This window comes from Lampris incognitus, chromosome 6, assembly GCF_029633865.1.
Source record: "Lampris incognitus isolate fLamInc1 chromosome 6, fLamInc1.hap2, whole genome shotgun sequence".
Lineage (NCBI taxonomy): Eukaryota > Metazoa > Chordata > Actinopteri > Lampriformes > Lampridae > Lampris > Lampris incognitus.
The window spans coordinates 16,590,026-16,613,751 of record NC_079216.1 but is presented as its reverse complement, the minus strand read 5'-3'; the positions used below and the strand labels follow the sequence as shown (position 1 = coordinate 16,613,751).

The following is a 23,726-nucleotide window of genomic DNA, read 5'->3' as shown; positions in this document are numbered from 1 at the left end:
AGAGCAGGGGGCTGACCATGAAGCTATCCATCAGCAACACAGGGCTTAGGGCGATGGCACAAGCCAGTATGTCTGGCTGGGAACTGACCAGCAGCCAAATGTCGCTAAACTCTTAATTGTGGCTTCAAAGTTAATTTAAGCTGTCTGCCACTGTAACATAAAGGTTCGTCTCTGTTTTCAACTCCAAGCTGACTGGTGAAATGGTTCCACCAGCTACTGTGACTTATGGTCAGAAGAAAGAACAGTTTCTTGGCGTGCTGTACATAACGGAGTGTTTACTGGGACTCTGGATGTTTTTCAGTGGACGTGAACAGGTGTTTTGGTGTGGTTGTGGAGCTGGATGTTATATATCTGGATGAATGTACAGTTGATTATAGGCCAAGATCACCAGAACAGTACAGACCATTGGACATTTGATTCTCCTCCTGACTCTTCCAACCATGTCACCATAACTCAACAATACTGACCAATCCTAGAGAGAACAGTAGCACGGGTGGTACATGGCCACCAGTCGGTCGGTTGCATGCAGGTGATATTAGCTACAGGGCATTAAGTTGGTTTACTATGTCAGCTTCTTTAACAGGTAACCAGTTGTCATTTGGAGTTTTTATTTTTATTTTTTTCTAATTCTTAACATTCGTTCGGCTGGTAAAATGACAGGTTCAGATTGTAAAAGCAGCCGATAAGTTCACAAGTAGTTTTCGCTGGTTGACTTTGTCACACATACAACATATGTATGCTAGCAGAAAACTGATATTTTGCTACCATCATTTATTTTGATAACTGACGTTTGATACAGAAAATCTAAACTACCACCTTGTGTATAGAATAATCATAATCTGGCTTTCAACCTTGGTTCTCGAACAAAGCTGTATGGCAACTCTATCCCCATCAATTTTTTTGTCCTGCTGCCACTGCTGTTTAACAGTCAATGGGTAACTTTGAGGAAGACCACAAAAAAAACCCAGTTATCCAGCCCCAACGCTGGTGGTCGGCATGTGATGTAAAGAAAGCTCATATCCTTCATTCAGTCTTCTGTCTGGTCAGAAAATGACATGTCAGTAAAGGTAACCTCCCTCCAGACTGGATCTGGATCACAGCCACAGATTCTGTCCAGACAGAAGGTCTTGTGCCAAAGCAGTTGTTTACCTTTTGATCTTGTCTCATGTTCCATTCTTTCCCCATTTTTTTTTATTTTTATTTTTATTATTTTTTTTACAAATAAACTTGTGTGTTTATTGATTGTCTACTACTACTACTTTCGGCTGCTTCCGTTAGGGGTCACCACAGCAGATCATCCGTTTCCATCTCTTCCTGTCCTCTGCATCTTCATCTGTCACACCAGCCATATGCATGTCCTCCCTCACCACATCCATAAACCTCCTCTTTGGCCTTCCTCTTTTCCTCTTCCCTGGCAGCTCCATATTCAGTATCCTTCTCCCAGTGTACCCAGCATCTCTCCCCCACACATGTCCAAACCATCTCAATCTTGCCTCTCTTGCTTTGTCGCCAAACCGTCCAACCTGAGCGGTCCCTCTCATATACTCATTCCTATCCCTGTCCTTCTTCGTCCCTCCTAGTGTAAAATCTCAGCATCTTCAACTCTGCCACCTCCAGCTGCACCTCCTGTCTTTTCGTCAGTGCCACTGTCTCCAAAGCATATAACATAGCTGGTGTCACAACAATCTTGTAAACCTTCCCTAAAACTCTTGCTGGTACCTTTCTGTCTCAAATCACTCCTGACACTCTTCTCCACCCTGCCTGCACTCTCTTCACCTCTCTTCTGCACTCCCCATTACTTTAGATAGTTGACCCCAAGTATTTAAACTCATATGCCTTCGTCACCTCCACTCCTTGCATCCTCACCATTCCACTGTCCTCCCTCTCATTCACGCATAGGTCTTCGGTCTTGCTCCTACTGACTTTCATTCCTCTTCTCTCTTGTGCGTACCTCCACCTCTCCAGGCTCTCCTCAACCTGCCCCCTACTCTCGCTACAGATCGTCACAATGTCGTCCGCAAACCTCGTAGTCCACGGAGACTCCTGCCTGTTCTCGTCCGATTGTATGTATTGATTGTATGTGTACAATATCTAGCCTTTAAGTTAAGATCACTCAAAGCAAGACCAAGTCCAGATGAAGTCGTAAGAGAGACGAGTCCGAGTCAAGTCCGATACTGAAACTCATTGCATCAGTCACGTCCAAGACTTTTTAAGGTGGTGCGTTCAACTCAAGACTATAATGGGTCCAAAACTTAAACTCTAAAAGACTAACCCCAGAACAGTGCAAGTCAATTTAAACAACATGACTGTAACTAGTCTACCATCACAGCAAAAGTAGAAATTTCACTGACGTTTTTCTTTTCCTCCACCGAGGAAGAAATGTTTTGGATTTGGATTTTCCAGTGTTGGAGTCATAATTGATTTTTTTTTTTAAAAGAGAGATATTGCACTTTACTGATCTCAGGGAAGTTTGATATTCCAAAAAATAAAGTCTTGTACTTGACCAGTCTTAAAAATTTCAAGTCGAAGTCATTATGCCGTCAAGTCCGAGACGAGACCAAGCCCATCCTGGAGGGCTAAAATCTTAACCATATCACAATGAAATGTAGCTGCTGCCTAAAATTCAGGGTTCAAGCCGGTTTGAGCATGTTTGTCATGTGTGGCAGGAAGGATTCAACAGCGGGGACAAAAAATAAAAGTTTCGTAACATTCCATTGTAACCAATACAAAAGTTATGAAAACAATGGAAGTGAATAACTCATTAGTTTACATGTATTTTATGACATTTTGGATGTTATAGGGCTTGGATATAATAAAGCATGCAATAATGAGCATCTAGAATTTCATTTAAGCAAATACATCTTTTGATTTATTAAATGAGGGTTGGATGAAAATAAAATGCTGTAAAATGACATTGGCTGAACACTGAAATTGCCACCATTCCATCTTTACATTAATGGATTTGTACTGAACTTATTTGGAAGGTTCCAAGGATTTCTTGTGAACTCTGCAGCAGATTTCTCATTGCTCCCTCCATCGATGATCTAAAAGTGTTACAAGCCATGCCCAATGGAGACTATTTTGAATAAAGGTTAACATTGATCCCTGTAGTAAGTGTAACAAATTTAGAATTTGTCAGTTCAAGCTTTTTCGTGACTATCCTTATTTATAGTCATTGTCACTCTGGATTCCTAGTGTTTTTCTCGCAACTGTGACTTTATTTCTCGGAATTCTGAGATTCTTTTTCACACAGTTTTGACTTTCTCTGAACTGAGCCCCCCCCCCCCCCCCCATTATTGTGAGATTTGTGACTATTTTGCAATTCTGAGTTTGTTTTTTTACTCAGTTTCAGCTTTATTTATTAGAATAGTTCTTGCAGTTGTGACATATCTTGGACTTCAGAGTCCATTTCACATCTGTGACAGGAAGTCAGAATGATTGCAGTGATAAGAATTCTAATAACGTTCCCTTATGATGCTGTGACTACACAATGTGTTCACTGTCTCACGCAATGAGATAAAGGAGCTGAGACTGCTACAAGGATGTGTTCAACAAGGTAATGCTTGGGTCTGCTGACTCAGTTTTTAGCAAAATTACATTTATATGAATCTTGAGTTCTGCAATGGCTGTGTCAAGGCCACAAAAACTCTACGAATGCTGTTATGCAAATTTACACATTAGATTCCAAATCCAATGGCATGGTGTTTGTTTACAATCAAAAACATTGTCCATCTTGTTTTGAATTGTGTAGGCTACTTTCCCCATTTTCATGTAAAAATACATTGAAGTGTTGCAAGTTCCTTGCTGTAGTCCAATATGGGATCAAATGTTCAAGCCTGAAGGGCCTCAAGGTAGAGTCGGTTGCTGCCCAATTAATGCCTATATTAAAGTAGGACAACTTGCAGTACGTTTTTTTTCTAAATACATACCGCACTACTTAAATTGGTTTTAAAAGATCGTCCTGGATGAGTTTCTTACTTTCATGCAAGCATTAAGTGGGCACTATCCTGGAGACCCTTCGTGGTTGTACACTTGATCCTACATTGGAGTACCACGAGGAATGTATGACTTTTTAATGCGTTGTCACAAGGAAATCAGGTAAATGCAAGCTTCATGACAAAATGGACAATGTTTTTGATTGTAAACTTCAACATCATTGCATTGGATTTGGATTCTGTAATGCGTAACTGTGCATAACAGCTTTTGTAGAATTTTGGCAGTCCCGAAATTGCATGGCTGCAGGAGAATTCAAGATCAATGTCTTCATGCTGGAAACTGATCTTAGGTCAGAAGGGCTAAGCATTACCCTGTTGGAGAGCATGCCATTGCAGCTTTCTCAGCTCTAATTGCGTCACACGAGACAGTGCAATGCATGTGCCATGGTGTGGAAAAGGGGAGTTGTTGGCATGATCGCAGTGGTAAGAATCCTGACTTCCGAAGCCACCGTTGGGAAATAAACTGAGACTTCAGCGAGCTATAACCCACAATGGTGAGGGGTAAGAAAGAAAGAAAAACTTGCAAGAAATATGCTAAACTGAGCTGAGTTAAAAAAAAAACCCAGAATTCCAAGTCTCACACCCTGGTGTGGTAAAAATTAGAATTGAGAAAAATAGCCACAATTCTGGGGGGGGGTCAGAATCCAGTCTTTTTCCATTTTATTCCGTGGGAAGGGAGGTCCACGTGAATGGGCTTCCATTGCTCTTGGTGAGTTTTTCCTGCAGATGTACCAGCCATAGTGCTGCTGGCTGGGAGGACATTCTCGGAGTTTATTTCAAAATTACACTAGCCGTTAGGAAGCTCACATTCAGCTAAAACAACAGCACAGACAAAAATATGAAGAACCTTTAGTCTGTTTGTTGAAAATGCGTTTAGCAGCCCCTGAACTACTCAACGGACTGCTTAAAATCGGGAGGGAGGCTCGGACGCTTGGAACGTCAGGTTCTAACCTGCGGAGGCCTCGCCAGACCTCGTCTCGTTTTTAATCAAACCTCGCCCCCCGCCTCCCAAACGCTGAAACTTTGACCACGTTTGCTTGGCTACGCTTGTTTGACCAAAGGCCCACCGTATTCTGGCATGCAGAGTTTTGGACAGGATAACTATCTAAACATCAATGTGTACTAAAACTGAAAAAGCCGGCGGCAATTATTGCCCTCCGCCCAGTGGCCGGTGCTTGATGCCGGGCTCGGCTACTGGCGCTCAGGTTGTTGCCGAAGCAGCAGTGAGATTGAAAGTACAGGGCAGGCGGACTTGGGGGAAATAGTTCAGCGTTGCTCACTTTTTACACAGCTGGTACTACTGTAACGATTGATGACATCGGCATCGTTTGACCTTTTCGTAATGTAGCAAATTCTACCCAGTCGCACGGACTTTCGATCGTGATACCGTCACGATTATGACCCGATTTACGTGATGTGGTCACGACTCGAGGGCTAGGGTTAAGGGTTCTGTCAGATCGTGACCACATCACGTAAATCGGGTCATAATCGTGACGGTATCACGATTATTAATTAACGTGACGCCATCACGAAAGTCCGTGCGACTGGGTTGAGCAAATTCAACACACACACACACACACACACGCACACACACTCCCTCTCTCTCTCTCTCAGAGCCAGGAGGATGGTTCAGTCTAGGCTCTCTATCTCTGTGCTTGAGCTTGCCAACGACGCACAAAGCGACGTAACAGCAAACGTCCAACCGCTGAAGAGCTGCGGCTGCCACCAGGGAGACCACGGCTCAGGCTCACTGGATGTCTGAAGATGGCGGATTGTATACGTGTTCCACTTATCCTTTCGATATGCGTCCTGTTCTGTGTACACCCGATCCGTGGATATGCTCCCTTCAACGGCGCCAGAGGCGGCAGCAACGTCGATAATTCTCAAAATCAAGCTGGAGGGCTCGGAGTCGCTGCGGCCAACGCGGGTCCTGCTGACAGAAGCCCGGTAGTCGGGGCCTCGCCGCCTCGTCGGCGCTCCGCCAGCTGGAAGTTGGCTGAGGAGCCGGTTTGCCGGGACGACTTGACCAGGCTCTGCCCCAAACACTCCTGGACCAACAACCTAGCTGTGCTGGAGTGTCTGCAGGACAAGAAGGAGGTGAGACCGGCGTTCGGGGAATACCGGAGAGGGACGCTTTGCTCTGGGTGTGCCTCGCCGGACCGCATCGACGCGCGCTGGTTAGCCGACGTTAGCCGCCGTACGCTAGTTTACGATAGTACCAGCGAGCCGCTCGGCTAGTTAGCTAGCAAAGCTGCTGGCGGTACTAGCTACACGTAACGTCTAAACCACACAGGTGCTCAAGTCCCCTCGTTTACAACCGGACACGAATTCCAATGCTGGAAGTCGATCTGACCGAGTCGCTGGCGTCAGCTAATTAAACTGGCTTGCTTAATTGTTGGCTTCTACAAACAGTTCTGCTCACAAGCTGGGTTTGACCCGACTAGCCAGGCTACGGCGCGCTAATTGCTGGTTTGGTGAATTAACGTTAGCGATGCCTCTTCACTGAAGACCGCTCATCCCACCCAACCAGGCGGGTGTAATGGCTGGGTGTCAACAGCACTTCCTTTTAGCTAAAGGACTTAAACTGATCTTTTATTATGGCCAGTGGGTTTTGGTAACTTAACAAGTAGTAGGGTGCTAAAGTTATAACGCAGCCGATTGAAACAGAGTACCTTTCCAGTCAACAAGCTGCTGAAGAATTAGTTTCAAATATTCAGCTGTATGGTTAGCCACCCACTCCTCTTGAGAAATGGGGCCACTGCTGCCTAATGGAGTCCGGACAGCATATTTCTGTCTTGTGTACGTGCTGCAGCCTGGGGAAGAGGATCTGTGATTTCAGGTTCTCCTACTTCTTCCTGGGGCTAGAAGGCATGCTGGAGTACCACGCCTGAATGGTCTGTCGTCAAAGTGATGGTTTATTGACTGTTATTGTCTTGACAAGTTTACTTGATGCACAGAATCTTAATTTATGACCAAACCCTTTGCTTAGTAATGTGAGATACTATTTAGATAAGGTTAGGCCACTTAAACTACGGTGTGTGTGTGTGTGTGTGTGTGTGTGTGTGTGTGTGTGTGTGTGTGTGTGTGTGTGTGTGTGTGTGTGTGTGTGTGTTGCTTTTACTTGTAGCAGAAGCAATTGGAGGTTAGCGCTTTAAGAGCAAGTCAAAGGTAATTGCTGAGGAAAGGAAGAGGATTACTCACCACCACACACACAGCACTGCCTATATTAGACCAGGTGGTCAGGGAATTTAAGCTGGTGACTTTGAGGTCACCAGCCTACATCTCCATTAGGCCACAATACCCCTTGTTCTCAAGAGGAGAGGGTATTAAGACTTTTAAGGATGTCATCTGGGTGGCAGCAGACGGAAGTTTTTAAAGCTTTTGCTATTATGTCTTCTTGGCTGCTTGGTGACAGCCTCTCCAACCCAGCACCAGCTGATTTCACTGCTTGGCGCGTCTTCAACCAGACAGGGGAGGACCCAAAGTGAAAAAGACAAGTGAAATCAGCTGGTGTAGTGTTAGGTTGGAAAAGCTTTCACCAAGCCACTAAGAAAACCTGGCCCCAAACTCTAGTCCACACATTCGCAGACTGAGGTGTGTGTTCCCAATAAGGCAAGTGCATAAGTCTGCAATAATGCAGACCGTGCTTGAGGGAATTACTAACAACTCATAGCTTTGTGACATTTAAAGTGGGGATGACAGGGGAAACCCTGGAAGTGTTAAAAATGTAAATTATGGATGGAGCTGGCAAAAGTTTACCTGTAAATGTTCTAAATCGCACAATGTGCATGTTGGATGATATGATTTCCAAATGTATTTTCATGTGTTTTGAGCCCACAACATTATTATTCATAAACGGAGTGAACAATAAACTCTTCAGTTAACCAAATGGTAAAATCATGCAGTTGTCTCCCCTAAGTTCCTCCATTGTGCGCAATGCAAAACAACACGTTAAGATAACACACTCATAAAGCTGCGATTGTTAGAAACATGGCAGATCCCGGAAGCAATAGCCAGCGTTGTCAAAGTAACGTGATTTCATCAAGTGCTGTCCCCTTCCTCGTATTTATGCCATATTAAGCCCTTGTACCCCCATACCCTCATGTATTTACGTTGATCACACAGGTGATTTCAGTTGAAGTCTGTGAGGATTCAGTGCTTAAGAGTGGACGTGGATATTGGGCCCTCTATACACATGGCTCTCCATGGCACATTATTGGTTAGGTGGATGACCAAGAAGGCAAAGAAAAGCTAGGAGGCCTCGGTGTTAGCAATGTGAAAGGCCAGAGTTTTCTGCACTTGAACCTGGGTGTGGTGTCTCTTCATTACATCCGCTTAAAGCGCAATGGTCAGCAGGCATGCAGCCAGCGTAGGCCTTGGAGCCTCTATCTGAAAAACCACAGCAGTCCAATTGGCACTGTACTACTGATGGTGGTGTGAGTTAAGATTAGACCTGGTTATAGACACAGTGGTTAAGTCTGTCTCCAGCCTGCCCACTGTCAGTCTGGTCAGTGGCTGTGGCTTTGTTTACGTGGTGTGGAGGAGGGAGGAGGCTAAACCATTCCTTGGTGTGGCCTGTAGCGTGCGCAGAGCCTCTCTCTTTTTTTGTGTCTTGTGCCCTGTACTTTTCTCAATCGGTTTGTCCAAGATAATTTCCAATTAGCAGGCCTGTGCTACGTTCTTTTTATGTTCAGTTGACCCCCGTGACAGCTACACATCAGCCTATGGCCCAATAGGGTTCTCCGATTTCGCCTGCCTAATGGGTATCAACCCCACAGCCGTTGGACATACACTACCGTTCAAAAGTTTGGGATCACATTGAAATGTCCATATTTTTGAAGGAAAAGCACTGTACTGTTCAATGAAGATAACTTTAAACTAGTCTTAACTTTAAAGAAATACACTCTATACATTGCTAATGTGGTAAATGACTATTCTAGCTGCAAATGTCTGGTTTTTGGTGCAATATCTACATAGGTGTATAGAGGCCCATTTCAAGCCACTATCACTCCAGTGTTCTAATGGTACAATGTGTTTGCTCATTGGCTCAGAAGGCTAATTGATGATTAGAAAACCCTTGTGCAATCATGTTCACACATCTGAAAACAGTTTAGCTCGTTACAGAAGCTACAAAACTGACCTTCCTTTGAGCAGATTGAGTTTCTGGAGCATCACATTTGTGGGGTCAATTAAACGCTCAAAATGGCCAGAAAAAGAGAACTTTCATCTGAAACTCGACAGTCTATTCTTGTTCTTAGAAATGAAGGCTATTCCATGCGAGAAATTGCTAAGAAATTGAAGATTTCCTACACCGGTGTGTACTACTCCCTTCAGAGGACAGCACAAACAGGCTCTAACCAGAGTAGAAAAAGAAGTGGGAGGCCGCGTTGCACAACTGAGCAAGAAGATAAGTACATTAGAGTCTCTAGTTTGAGAAACAGACGCCTCACAGGTCCCCAACTGGCATCTTCATTAAATAGTACCCGCAAAACACCAGTGTCAACATCTACAGTGAAGAGGCGGCTGCGGGATTCTGGGCTTCAGGGCAGAGTGGCAAAGAAAAAGCCATATCTGAGACTGACCAATAAAAGAAAAAGATTAAGATGGGCAAAAGAACACAGACATTGGACAGAGGAAGACTGGAAAAAAGTGTTGTGGACGGATGAATCCAAGTTTGAGGTGTTTGGATCACAAAGAAGAACGTTTGTGAGACGCAGAACAAATGAAAAGATGCTGGAAGAATGCCTGACGCCATCTGTTAAGCATGGTGGAGGTAATGTGATGGTCTGGGGTTGCTTTGGTGCTGGTAAGGTGGGAGATTTGTACAGGGTAAAAGGGATTCTGAATAAGGAAGGCTATCACTCCATTTTGCAACGCCATGCCATACCCAGTGGACAGCGCTTGATTGGAGCCAATTTCATCCTACAACAGGACAATGACCCTAAACACACCTCCAAATTGTGCAAGAACTATTTAGAGCAGAAGCAGGCAGCTGGTATTCTATCGGTAATGGAGTGGCCAGCGCAGTCACCAGATCTGAACCCCATTGAGCTGTTGTGGGAGCAGCTTGACCGTATGGTACGCAAGAAGTGCCCATCCAACCAATCCAACTTGTGGGAGCTGCTTCTGGAAGCGTGGGGTGCAATTTCTCCAGATTACCTCAACAAATTAACAGCTAGAATGCCAAAGGTCTGCAATGCTGTAATTGCTGCAAATGGAGGATTCTTTGACGAAAGCAAAGTTTGATGTAAAAAAAATCTTATTTCAAATACAAATCATTATTTCTAACCTTGTCAATGTCTTGACTCTATTTTCTATTCATTTCACAACATATGGTGGTGAATAAGTGTGACTTTTCATGGAAAACACAAAATTGTTTGGGTGATCCCAAACTTTTGAACGGTAGTGTAGGTCGTAACAGAATCCCAACATAAAATCTACAAAAAAATGAGTCGAAACCTTCCTTGCAAGCCACTGTCAATGTCATTTCATTTTGAATAAACCCAAAACCGTATGCCAGAAAAGTCTCCAAATTTGTTTCAGGCTATAGATCAGTTCATCGTAGCAGAAGTCACTAGTGAAGCTGTGCTGTCCTATATTGGGTTGGTACCCATTTTTAACACCCTCCCAGGTTTGTGTTTGTGTGTGTGTGTGTGTGTGTGTGTGTGTGTGTGTGTGTGTGTGTGTGTGTGTGTGTGTGTGTGTGTGAGTGTGAGAGAGTGTGAGAGAGAGAGCCTGCCTGTGTGTTAGTAAGGCAAAATGGCAAAGCCTCTTCAAGATAATGAGAGCTTAGCTGCTGAAGTGGTTTAATTCTGCAGCGGAACCCGTGTCTCAACATAATTTTAGTTTTCAGCAAATTTTATGTGGTTGCAAGGTCTAAAAAATAGTATGGCAGGACACTGGGTTCTTTTGAATTTAGACAGGTTTGATGGATAATGTTAAAGTAGAATAATGATAAAATTTAACCGTTGCCAGGTAGCTTGTTGTGAAGTCCAGAGATCTTCCGCAGCACCAAGACACCTTGTTAAGGAAGCCCCTTGGAACTCTTTTCCCGGTATACAACTTGCAAAGGTTTTTTTGTAATCACCATGGGGGTTTGTTTTTAATTCCTCTAGGAGCAGAACTTGAACTTTTGTCGCTATTACCGTCAAGTGAACTCGTATTAGTTACCAGTAATTGTTACTTCACTGTTTGTGTATTGAGTCCTTTGGCTTTTGGTTGACCCCGGCTGATGAGGTGACTGGGGTAACAGCGTTGGGGAGGTGACCTCAGGAGCAGGGCTCTTAGCCGTAACCGGCCTCCTCTGCTCTGAGGCTGTCATCTCTTGGCAGGCATGTCAAAACAGATGAGCGGCTTCATGACTCACAAGGTCTTTGACGTGGCTGGCTTCCTTTTAGCCGGCTCGGTCACTGCATCCTTTTTTCTTTTTTTTTTTGTTGTGTCTCTTGGCCTTGCTATCTGACCCCCTAGCCCCTCTCCTAGTATCTCTCCCTTGTCCCAGTAATGATGGCCTTCAGGCCAGTTTTCTGCTTTCAAGCCTACGAAGGTGTTTGAGCTCTCTTTTCTTTTCTTTTTTCTCATTCCCAAAATTGAAAAATGTGCTTCAGTTTTAAATTGTCGCAGTAACACATTGAGCTATACAGGGAATGGAAACCCTAAACCGGGCGGTGTCAGGACTGTGTGCTACCCACTGAATGTGTGAAATCTGTGTGAAATAGACTTAAAATATGTTTAACCCAGTTCGAAGACCCGTGGTCGGGCGTCCCTACAGACACAATTGGCCGTGTCTGCGGGTGGGAAGCCGGATGTGGGTGTGTGTCCTGGTCGCTGCACTAGCTCCTCCTCTGGTTGGCCAGGGTGTCTGTGGGGGGGGGGACTGGGGGAAATAGCGTGATCCTCCCACTTGCTACGTCCCCCTGGTGAAGCTCCTCACTGTCAGGTGAAAAGAAGCGGCTGGTGACTCCACATGTATCGGAGGAGGCATGTGGTAGTCTGCAGCCCTCCCGGAATCGACAGAGGGGGTGGTGCAGCGACCAGGACGGCTCGCAGGAGTGGGGTAATTGGCCGGGTATAACTGGGGAGAAAAAGGGGGGGGGGATATATAAATATATATGTTTAACAAGATTGTGTATGTGAGAGGGATGGATGTCGGACTTCCTCCGGTGACTTTGCTGCAGTCGTTCCTTGGTTCTTTCTACAACAGAATGAAAAATGAAATGCCCTCCTGCTCTAAGCAGGTTGCGTGAGATCCACAACTTGATCTCTTCTATGCACTGGTCTGGTTCCCAGAGTGAAGGAGAAAAGAAACAATCATAATCAGAAGAGAGTTAACCACCATGAAAAACACGCTGAAATAAGAAAAACCCCGAAATAAGAAAAACACTTAGTCTCTTGTATTGGGAATGCACGGACCACTTGAGCCAGCAGCTTGATGCTGATCACATGACAATAATAAGCCAGCACTTTCCAAAAGCCCAGTTTTCTCCATCCACACAGCAGTGTGAAACTGGGGTTTTGAAATTCATCCACTTTGGAGAGCGTTTTCTGAAAGATAGGTTTTTGGTTGTTGAAAACACCGGCTTAAAACGGAGAAGAGAAGAAAAAAAAAACATGCCAAGGAATGGTTTTCCAATTTATCCATGTTGATGTGGACATGGCATAAGATGAAAAAGATTTCAGACGGAAAGATGAGGTGTCCAGGCTCTCCTCATGTAGCCCAGATAAAGAGAGAGAGAGACACACACACACACACACACACACACACACACACACACACACACACACACACACACACACACACACACACACACACACACACACACACACTCAGGTTGGCTGGGGTGAGCCCAGGACAGTGCAAGAAAATAGGATAATAACTTGCTGACCTCAGTGGTCAGTCAATTCCCGAAACACCGCTTCACCAAACAGATATTTTAAAAATATGCTTGGACTTTTTTTTAATTGTCTGGGCACTTTCCAAAATTGTTCATTGATTAAATGGTTTGTAGAATAAATGCACAAAAAAAATAAAATAAAAAATCAGAACGAAGACAGTTTGCTGTTGATTGGTCCTCAGGAGAAAAACACTTCACTAAATTTGTAATTTTCCAGGATAGAAAATGGATCATCAGGTACATTTTCCCCGTTATCCGGTAAGCTAGGGTATTGCAGTAGCCACTTGTAAAGGTGACTAACCATCATTTGAGGGTCATATTCTGTTCTGAGGTGTGACCTTAGTTGCAGCTGGTATTAAATGAATCAGAACTCAGTCAGATCGTGCTTCTTTTCATAAGAATCCAAGCGTAAACACACCCATTGGATTGGAGGCTGATTGGAATCCCAAGAATTATGGCTGCGGGTTTGATAGGTGTGAATGGAGCTTTTTCTTAAAGCCACATGTCTCTGCTCCTCCAGATGGGTAAAAGTAGGCTAGAGGAATTTTCATGTTGCACAGGGAAATACAGGAAGAAGACAGTTGGATTTCAGTTTGACTGATGGAGGCCCATTTTTAATAACCCACAAAATACGTAGTGGCAACTAAAACCTGGGTGCAAATATGAGTTGAAGCTGCATAAGATGTCAAGTGAAAATGCAGCCTTGTGTTTTTGCTGATTATATCAGTCACTTGTGTGTTACATGTTTCATGGTATTATGTTGTATTGTGGTGTGTGGTTTTGTGGGGTGTATACTGTTGTATGTATTGTTGTGTATTTTAGTGTTATTGTATTGTGTTGTAGTGTACCACGTCTGTTTTTATTTTTTGCTTTGACCTGCCTAGGTACAACGGATGTAAATTAGCAGTATTGCTTCAATCTGACATGTTTACATGTGTATCTGCGACACCAGTATTCATTAATATGCACTGTCCCTATTCAAACGAATAAATAAGATAAATAAATTTAACAGGTGAATGATCCAAAAGCAAGTGCACGTCTGAATATGCTTTAAACATAGTGTCGGTCTGTTTCTGTTGGTCTAACTTGTCTCTTCTTGCAGGAAACGGAGATCGCTGCTGACTGCAACCACGTAAGTGTCTTGACTTCCACCGTCACTCTTTCAGATTGTCCTCTCACCTTTCCTTCCCACCATGTCAACTGCTCAGTCTCAGTCTGTTAACTGTCACTTTTTACATTTAACCACCCACCTTTGGACAGAAAACATCTTTGTCACAGTGACAAGGTGAATCAAACATTTTTAGTTTATTTGTACATATAGAAAAAAAATACAATGGAAAGAAAGAAAGATGTCCATTTAGTACAGGACAGACAGAGACACTTTTCGGGGGCAGTTCTGGAAATGTCTCTATTTAATATGAGAAACAGACACTCTGATGACATCATAGTAGAACAAAACAACGGTGATCTAACGACAAAGACAGAAAATAAAACCTTGATTTTAAGGTATGAAATATAAGTGTAGTCATATGGATGCTGTTAGAGGGTTATCAAACTGTGACTAACCTGAGACAGGAGACTCTTTTCCTCTCTGGTAACTGTCCACCAGTTCTCTGAAGGGGTTTTAAACAACTTTTCCTCTAGCAAAGAGTTGTGCTGGTCTGGCCACAGTCTGATGATCCAGGACCACCGTACTATTTGGTTACCTGTCGTTTCTTCTGTGCTGCTATCTCCTCGTTTCAACAAAGCAGACAAACTTAAGCCGTGCCCTCTGTGGACGCTGTGTGACTTGAACCCTCATTATGGCCTGCCTCTGCGTAAGAGCAGGAAACGCACCAGAATTAATGTATCTTCTCCACTGCTCTCCTGCCTGAAAAGTTCTCTCCAAATCAAGATTTTTGTACTGTCAGCAAACCAGGATCTAACTATTTTATATTATTTGTAGGCTGTCATGATATCAACCCATGTCAACTATAACATATATCTGATTGTTCTGCTGTCATCAGACTTGAATATTAAAAATTAACAACTTTCTAATGCAAACAGCTGGTAGCATGGCTAGCCATTCAGCTGTAGCCTGCTTTAATGCTGACAGTGTCAGTAGCATAGGTAGACAAACTTGTCCTTACGCTAACAGATATAAAAAGAGAATGGTAGCCTGCACCAAGTCAGTGTGGATCTGTATCATCCCACATGTATCTTCTCATTTTCAGCTGTTGTGGAACTACAAGCTGAACTTGACCACTGACTCCAAGTTTGAGACTGTGGCTGTGGAGGTCTGCAAGACCACTATCTCTGAGGTGAGATATTTATCCTACATTGTAGGTGTAGGATAAATGAATTGGCTGAAACAGCGACTACTGCTGTATACAGTACTAATGCAGGATTTATGCATCAAAGATAAATACTATATATATATGAAGGTTGACACCTGCGGTTGTTACTTCTGTACATAACAGTGCAGGATATTTACAGGATAAATACATGAAGGAAGACTTCTACCTACTGTGTGAAGAAGCTAAGTCCCAGGATTAGTCAAGTAAAACTAAGTAAATGATTTTCTGTTCTGTTGGGTGTTTATTCTCCACAGCACCAAAATACAGGAAACAGACAGATGTGACTGTTGAGACATATGTTCCTCTGAGAGATTGAAACAGTTTTTCCTACGAGAGTGAGACAGTTGTCTCTGTGAGAGAATGAGATAGATTTCTCCATGAGAGGGCGAGGCAAGAGGCAAGATTCAAATACACTGGAGCCCTCTGGAAAGCTCTGGTGCTGTGTTGTGACTGATGTTTTTCTCAGAGAGATGTTTCCTTCTCCCTTTCTTCCCCTTTCTCTCTCTCTCTCCTCTCATTCCCTCCAGATTAAAGAGTGTGCTGCGGAGCAACGGGGAAAGGGGTACCTGGTGTCATGTCTAGTGGATCACCGTGGCAACATCAGTGAATACCAATGTAACCAGTACATCACCAAGATGACAAGTATCGTCTTCAGTGACTACCGACTCATCTGCGGCTTTATGGACAAGTGTCGTGATGACATCAACACCCTGCACTGTGGCAGCATCAGCACAGGAGAGAAGGTGACTGTCAGCACAGAGCCTCCCTCCATTAAGTTTAGTTCCACATTTTAATTGCTACTGAATTGTAAAAGAAACTAGAATTTTGTCGACCAGTAATCTCAAGCTACATTCACACTCACATCACACCCTGTTTAAAAAAAAAAATCATGACAGTTGTCAAGTAAACGCCTCGTGCTACATTCAGATAGACTCAAGGAGAGATGGTAGATGGCAAACTGGGTGTCACTGAAGTGGACGAGCAGGAAGAGAGCGAAGAATAACAATAATTGTAGACGGCATGAAAAATTTAAGTCAGGTTAAGTCAAAAGTTAATTAACTTTATGCTTGCAAAAAGTGCGACAGACTGTCACCTACCAAGTAGGGGATCGCTGGTTTGAATCCCCGTGTTACCTCTGGCTTGGTCGGGCATCCCTACAGACACAATTGTCCATGTCTGCTGGTGGGAAGTCAGGTGTGGGTATTTGTCCTGGTCACTGCACTAGCGCCTCCTCTGGTTGGTCAGGGCGTCTGTTCGGGGGGGAGGGGGAACTGGGGAGGGGGGGGTAGCGTGATCCTGCCATGTGCTACATCCCCCTGGTGAAACTCCTCACTGTCAGGTGAAAAGAAGCGGCTGGCGACTCCACATGTATCGGAGGAGGCATGTGGTAGTCTGCGGCCCTTCCCGGATCAGCAGAGGGGGTGGAGCGGCGACCGGGATGGCTCGGAAGAGTGGGATAATAGGCTGGATCCAATTGGGGAGAAAAGGGGGGCGGGGGTGACAGAATTTACAAGAAGAAATCATGGGCAATATTGATAATGCTACATGTGTTATTACAAATATTACATAAAATATACAAGAAATAACTTCATTTTGTATACATTCTTTGAAGGCAATGTCTCCATAGCTACACTGTGTGTTTTTTTTTTTTTTTTTGCTGTCTTGCCATTCCATAGTCCTGTTTGCTGCTTTCTCTTGCCCTTTTCCATCTGCTGTCTTATCATTTCCCTGATTCTATCTGAATTCAGCATTAGTCTGATTCCGTTCCGGTGTTTTAAAATGTAACATATCAGACATGACATGGCGACATTCACATCATGAGAACATGCCCATATCTTCTGCTTTTATTTACGCTGAGAATAACTTGGCCTGTGTCAAAGTATTGTACCACATCTGTGAGGAAAGCAAAAGGTGACCAGCAAAACCTGAGAGAATTCTTTGACCTGTTTAATCTGATAGGAGATTAGCTACTGGCAAGACCTGTCTGAATAAACTACCCTGACTGTTAAATAACTAAAATTGCACCAGGAATAATGACTCGCATACTTAAACTCATAAATCCAGACGTCATGGTTATCTGATTATTCACAACAAAAGGGGAATTTTGCACGCTCACTTGCCCTTTTTAAACAATGCACACGCAACCGGCCGTCCACATAATGTAAAAGAAAATGTGATTCATCAGACCAAACCACCTTCTTCCATTGCTCCAAGGTCCAGTTCCAATGCTCGTGTGCCCATTGTCGGCGCTTTTGACGGTGGACAGGGATCATCATGGGCACTCTAACTGGTCTGCGGCTACGCAGGCCTGTATGCAGCAGGGTGCGATGCACTGTGTTGTGAGACACATTCTTCCTGTAACCCTCATTAAAATTTTATGTGACTTGTGCCACAGTAGATCTTCTGTGGGGTTCAGACGAGATAGGATAGTCTTCGTTGCCCTCATGCATCAATGAGCCTTGGGTGCCCAACACCCTGTTGCCAGTTTGTGGTTTGTACCTTGGACCACTGTCGGTAGGTACTCAGCACTGCTGACGAGGAGCACCCCACAAGTCTTGCTGTTTCAGAGATGCTCTGACCCAGTCATCTGGCCATAACAATTTGGCCCTTTTCAAAGTCGCTTAGGTCCTGCCCAGTTCTCCTGCATCCATCATGTTGACTACGAGAACTGATTGCTCGCTTACCATCTAATCTACCCAGACCTTGACATGTGCCCTTGTTTGAAGATGATCAATGTTATTCGCTTCACCTGTGAGTGGTCATAATGTTTTGTCTTATCAGTGTATGTACCCACTAGCTCAGTGTTACCACAGTGTTATATGAACGAGGCTGTCTTGATTCAAGGCAGGGACCTGGCTTTTTTTCCAAGCTACAGTGGCCAAGGGATCTCAGATCTCCCCAGATGGATATGATTGTTAAAAGGGAGCACAACATCAGAAGCTTGTTTGGTGCTTGTCCAAAGTGGCCGGTAGAGTCAACTAACTTTCAATGCACTCCCTGGCCTAGCATGTAGCAGGAAGTGATGCCCCAGCCTGGCTTCTGTGACCACTGGCTCTGCCTCAAACCAGAAATGAGTTTGCTTGTTTTTGAAACTCTCCACAAAGTTTCACTGAACCTTGATCAGATAAGATGGAGGTTTGTCTCCAGATTGCCGCCGAGCAGAGAAAATGAATCCCATCGGAACGTGATTTCCTGATTGTGAGCCAAACCCAAAATCCTTAATCCTGTTTGACAGGGACTTATTATGGGATATCTTATCGGTGCATTACAACTCTGTGCTAATTATTTATTTGTTAGCAGCCGCTGAGTCAGTTTCATTATCAGGAATGGGTCACAGTGGCTCATTGCAGTTTGCTGTTACTGCTCTTGGTTGGGGGATTAGTGTGACAAAAAGTCTGAGCTATATATATGATGACAACACTCTGTTTTCTTTTTAGGATGAGAGCTTGAACATTTCGATTGCCTTTCATTATTGCATAGTGAAGTTAGCAGCTCTCCTGAGCTTAAATGGAAAATTGATAAAATTTTTCAAGGGTGGAAGAATGCATTTAATAAATATTGAGCAAAAACCTAGGGAAGAAGTGATTTTTGGCTATAAACTATTATAAAAATATCACACTTGTCACTGTTTACACAAATGGCTTTGCTTAAGTTGGTCTGTCATTATCTTGGTTTACTTGGTGCCTTTGCATCACCAGGTGCAATAGCAGGTCGTCTGGTTCATACACCAGGAGGTGGCTGGCTTAGAAACCAGGGCGTGGACAGCTTTTGGTGGAGGTTCATACATTTCCAAATGTCTGAATATCTTGATAACAGTGAAAACAAAATGTGGTTATCACTCCATTTACACAACCACTAAATTTGTTCTCATTCTGTCCACTCATCGAGCCATATGCTCACACCTCAGTAATAGACCGTTAGCTACTTGGCAGCTATAGTCCGAAATGTCGAGCTTTTGGCTAGTGGTCAGCCGCTTCCCAGCCTGGGCAGGGCAAACAGTCAGTCTCTCTCAGCTATCTCTGGCATTAGATACTGGCTTTGAGAGACTCTTCAAATTTAGATATTTACAATCTGTCAAACGTGCCTTTTCTTTATACAGGACTATTCATTGGAATTAATGCCACTAAAAAAAACAAAAAAAAACAAAAACAAAAGAATTAGATGAATCCCAGGCATCTGTCCAGAGAGCCAGATTCAAATGTTGTCTGTAGGTATAATGTTGAATATTGAAATTGTGGTACTTAAACCTCCCTTTTGCAATACGTTTGGCCCGTGTACTTGGCGGCCAACGAATTTTTGTTTGCCAAAATATTGCTGTGGTTGTTTTAATTTCGTTATCCCATTTCAATGTTATAGCCTTCTCTCACTCAGACGTGTGACTGTTTTATTTTTCTTCCTCTTTTCATCTACATGGTGATGCTGGTTGCGTGGCTTGGGTCCTGGGCTGTTCTGGTGGCATCTGAACACTGCTTGGCATCCTCCTCAACTTATTCTTCATATATTTTATTATTCTGTTATAATTCTGTTATCCTCTTTCAAATGTTGCATTTTGTAAATTGTGTAAACGCAACATCCGTTGGACGTTGTCCATCTTGGGAGAGAGCTCCCTCCTCTGCAGACTACCACACGTCTCCTCCGATACATGTGGAGTCGCCAGCCGCTTCTCTCCACCTGACAGTGAGGCGTTTCGCCAGGGGGACGTAGTGTGTGGGAGGCTCACGCTATTCCCCCCAGTTCCCCCTCCCCCCCGAACAGGCACCCCGACTGACCAGAGGAGGCGCTAGTGCGGCGACCAGGACATACACCCCACATCCGGCTTCCCACCCACAGACACGGCCAATTGTGTCTGTAGGGACGCCCGACCAAGCTGGAGGTAACACGGGGATTCGAACCGACGATCCCCATGTTGGTAGGCAAAGAATAGACCGCTACGCTACCCAGACACCCCCATATCAATTGTATTTCTAAATGGTAGTCGGGAAAACAGCTTATTTCCCGATTTTGGCTTTTGCATTTTAAAATGAAAATTCGTTGGCTGCCAAGTACACAGATCACATTTACTCTACAAGCATTACGTGGTGTTGTCTTGGTGCTGTGTGTGTGGGTAGGCTGTATACTGTGATGTATACCAGTATGGTCTGTGGTACTGTATAAGTCTGAGGTTTGGTTCTTCCTGTCAGTGCATCAGTAATTAGCGGGGCACTTGGTTAGAATGCTCATAGCCTTTTTGTCCCTGTAAGGTTTGTCAATATGTACTGTGGTGCTGTGTTTCCCAGTACACAGGACATGGTGTTACAATCCCTGTGCCATCCTTCAGAGGGAGCACTTATGCTAAAGAGCAATTCAGACAACAGGCGAATATATGGATCTGTGTTGTGGTTCAGTATACTAACCTTTAGAAATGTATTTTTCTGTTAAAGGTGCTGTTATACCCGAACCACGTTCCCTCTACCATGTGCTAAGTTAGCCATGGATACGTTTCAGCGTGTTACGGATTTAAAATGTCGATTCTCCTCCACTCCGTCCAGGATATCCACTCCCAGGGAGAAGTCATAGCATGCCTGGAAAAGGGGCTCGTTCGGGAGGCTGAGGAGGAGCAGCCGAGGAACCTTACCATCAAGGACGAATGTAAGAAGGCCATCATGCGCGTGGCTGAGCTGTCGTCCGATGACTTCCACCTGGACCGCTACCTCTACTTCGCCTGCCGTGACGACCGGGACCGTTTCTGTGATGATGTGAGTCACTTCTAGTTCCTTCATTGTCAATCTCAACTCTAATTAGGGAAGCTCACAAGTGTTACCCCTACAAATGTGTGCTGTTGTTGAGTCAACAATGGGTTTAACCATTTGAACAAATTCTACCGGTATTGTAACCGAAGGGTTTTCTTTGCCCTGGAGCCCACAGTGAGCAGACTGCAGTCTAGACTCACACATGTAGACATATATATTTCTCTATAGAAATGGACACCTTTTTTTTTTGTTAGCACTAGTGGTTTTACCTAGCTTTAGTTGCATTTCGTTCATTTTTAATCATGCATCAGCCTTCTCATAATGTTGGCTTTCATTATTTCATATGAGTCAAATAAGGGCATTGGCATTGGACCTGAAATTAAATCTGCAAGCGATTGCACCATTTTCCCCAGACATTTTGTGACGTAGTTAAGCCCTCATACCTAAGGTTCACGAGCTGTAACTGTTGTGGACATAAAAGACGTGAGGCTTGTGGAGCCAGTTGTTTACTGTGAACATATTTTGTTTTTGTTTGTTTTGTTTTTTTAAATAATTGAATGTCTCTCTAGAGTGGGACAATTCTGTTGTCTGATGTTGAGAATTTCATTTTCCTCTGTGTATGCTTTCTCTGAAAGCTTATCTCTGACCTGTTGAGTCACTGGTGTGTATTGTGTGACTTGCAGACCCCTGCTGGAGAGGGACGAGTTTACAAGTGTCTTTTTAACCACAAGTTTGAGGAAGCCATGTCTGAAAGGGTAAGCTGAGGAAAGTCCATATGGTAAATGGATTATTCATAGTAAAACTAAAGCTCATTGGATGTTAACGGTCTTACATTCTGGTCATTGTGGGGATAGACCCAACAAAGGTAATTTATAGAAAAATGATCTGGATATTTTATGGCCTTGTAAAAAGCTTGTGAAGTGTGCAGAACGTGTGGATAAAACTGGAAATATACTGATACATGCATTACACATTGTAATGTAGTTGTAGACTCTTATTACACATGTTCTGCTGTAGCTGTTGTCTAGTGTTAAGATAAAAACTGATCATGTCATGTTTTGATATTTGTAGTGGAGCATAATGTTCAGCTAGAGTTGATTATATTCTACTATGCTCTACTTAGTTATGATGTCATTGTCCAGACATTGTCAAATCAAAAACATTTTATTGAACACAGAACAAAATCTTGAAATACAGTCAAAAAATTCAGTCAAAATACAGTGGCGGGGATTGGTGTAGGATGCAACCATCAGTGAACCCTGGTCCGCTCGGACAGTGTATCAGATCTCCATGGGGGTTCATTGTTGACTTACCATTAACAAGCTCTCTGCAGTTTCCCTCCAAAATGCCATACATTAGTTTGGGGTTAAAATATTGCCTGATGTGCATTTTTTGATCTTTCAAAAAATAAAAAGGGTGCTGTTGTGTGTAAACTGTTAACTTATGAGTGAAGGACTCAAGCCATCTGAAAATGTAGTCGGTACTCAGCAGTGAGGCTTACTTGAACACCAACAATCACATTGGCAGATTTCGAGGCCTTTGTTTTCCTAATTTTTTTGAAAAGGATGAAACTTTTACGAGAAAATTTTTTTTTAAATTTGGAATTTTGATAAGAATAATGTATACAAACCTAGATTTGAACCCAACTCATACTGTGTATAATTTAACTGGAGTTTGGTATAATACTAACTGGAATTGTCTGTCACTAGTGCCGTGAGGCCCTGACCACTAGACAGAAGCTTATTGCCCAGGACTACAAGGTGAGCTACTCCCTGGCCAAAGCCTGCAAGTCTGACCTGAGGAAGTACCGCTGCAGCGTGGACACCAACATGCCCCGTGCCCGAGAGGCCCGCCTATCCTACCTGCTGCTCTGTCTTGAGTCTGCTGTGCACAGAGGTCCGCTTCTCAGCCTCCCATTGAACCTGCTTCACCTCACTTAGCATCTGTCCCACCCAGTCACCATTCTGGAGAACTGCCGTCTCTCTTACAATGAGCTGCCTCTACTGGCCAAGCAATAAGTCAATCAGTGGTCGGTTACATTTCCTTACATATTGACAAGATGCATGGTTTATCGATAATGACAACTCAGAATTCTTGAAAGTTTTGTGGTCCAGTTCCTGTAGTATCTTGTAGTTAGTTTTTTTTTTTTAAGATAGTTTCTGACTTGGGTCTTTCACAGAACCTCCTCCAGATTGGAAGCTTTAGATTTAACAAATATTAAATAATAAAAAAAGATGAGGATTTTTTTTCCCCCAACGTGAGCTTACTATCGTTTGATGTTGAAGCTTTCCATTTTTGTGGAAAGACCCCACTTGGAACCAGGATTCCATCATGTTAGAAAGCCAAAATGTTGATAAGGTTTGGCTTGGTTTCCTTTATTTACATAAGCCCCACCAGTTATGACACACAATGTTCCTTATATCTATTAATGAGTCTAAAGCTGGTCACCATTACACAGGAAATGATGTCACATGTTCTCCATCCCAAGTGTCTTTTTTTTAAAAGCCTGGTCTTGAGTTTGTTTGTGTGTTTGGCTGACAGGTCGGACAGTGAGTGGGGAGTGCCAGGGAGAGATGATGGATTACAGGAGGATGCTGATGGAGGATTTTTCTCTTAGCCCAGAGATCGTGCTCCACTGCCGGGGGGAGATTGAGACCCACTGCTCTGGCCTCCACCGTAAAGGACGCACCCTCCACTGCCTGATGAGGGTGGGGCGGGGGGACATGGGAGCAGTCGACAACCTCTGTCAGAAGGCTGTGAGTTCCACTAGTA

At 43.8% G+C, this 23,726-nt stretch overlaps 1 protein-coding gene across 1 annotated transcript in view; it reads left to right on the top strand.

Annotated features, from left to right (window-relative positions):
• Positions 1–5,706: 5,706 nt before the first annotated feature.
• The window catches only part of glg1a (golgi glycoprotein 1a), a 43,207-nt gene continuing 25,187 nt past the window's right edge, over positions 5,707–23,726 (top strand). Inside the window, exons 1-8 of the mRNA XM_056281512.1 lie at positions 5,707–6,092; positions 13,992–14,021; positions 15,103–15,189; positions 15,753–15,968; positions 20,754–20,960; positions 21,638–21,709; positions 22,664–22,850; positions 23,496–23,710. Of these exons, the coding sequence (XP_056137487.1) occupies positions 5,760–6,092; positions 13,992–14,021; positions 15,103–15,189; positions 15,753–15,968; positions 20,754–20,960; positions 21,638–21,709; positions 22,664–22,850; positions 23,496–23,710 (1,347 nt within the window). The 5' untranslated portion in view covers positions 5,707–5,759. The remainder of the gene's footprint in view (positions 6,093–13,991; positions 14,022–15,102; positions 15,190–15,752; positions 15,969–20,753; positions 20,961–21,637; positions 21,710–22,663; positions 22,851–23,495; positions 23,711–23,726) is intronic.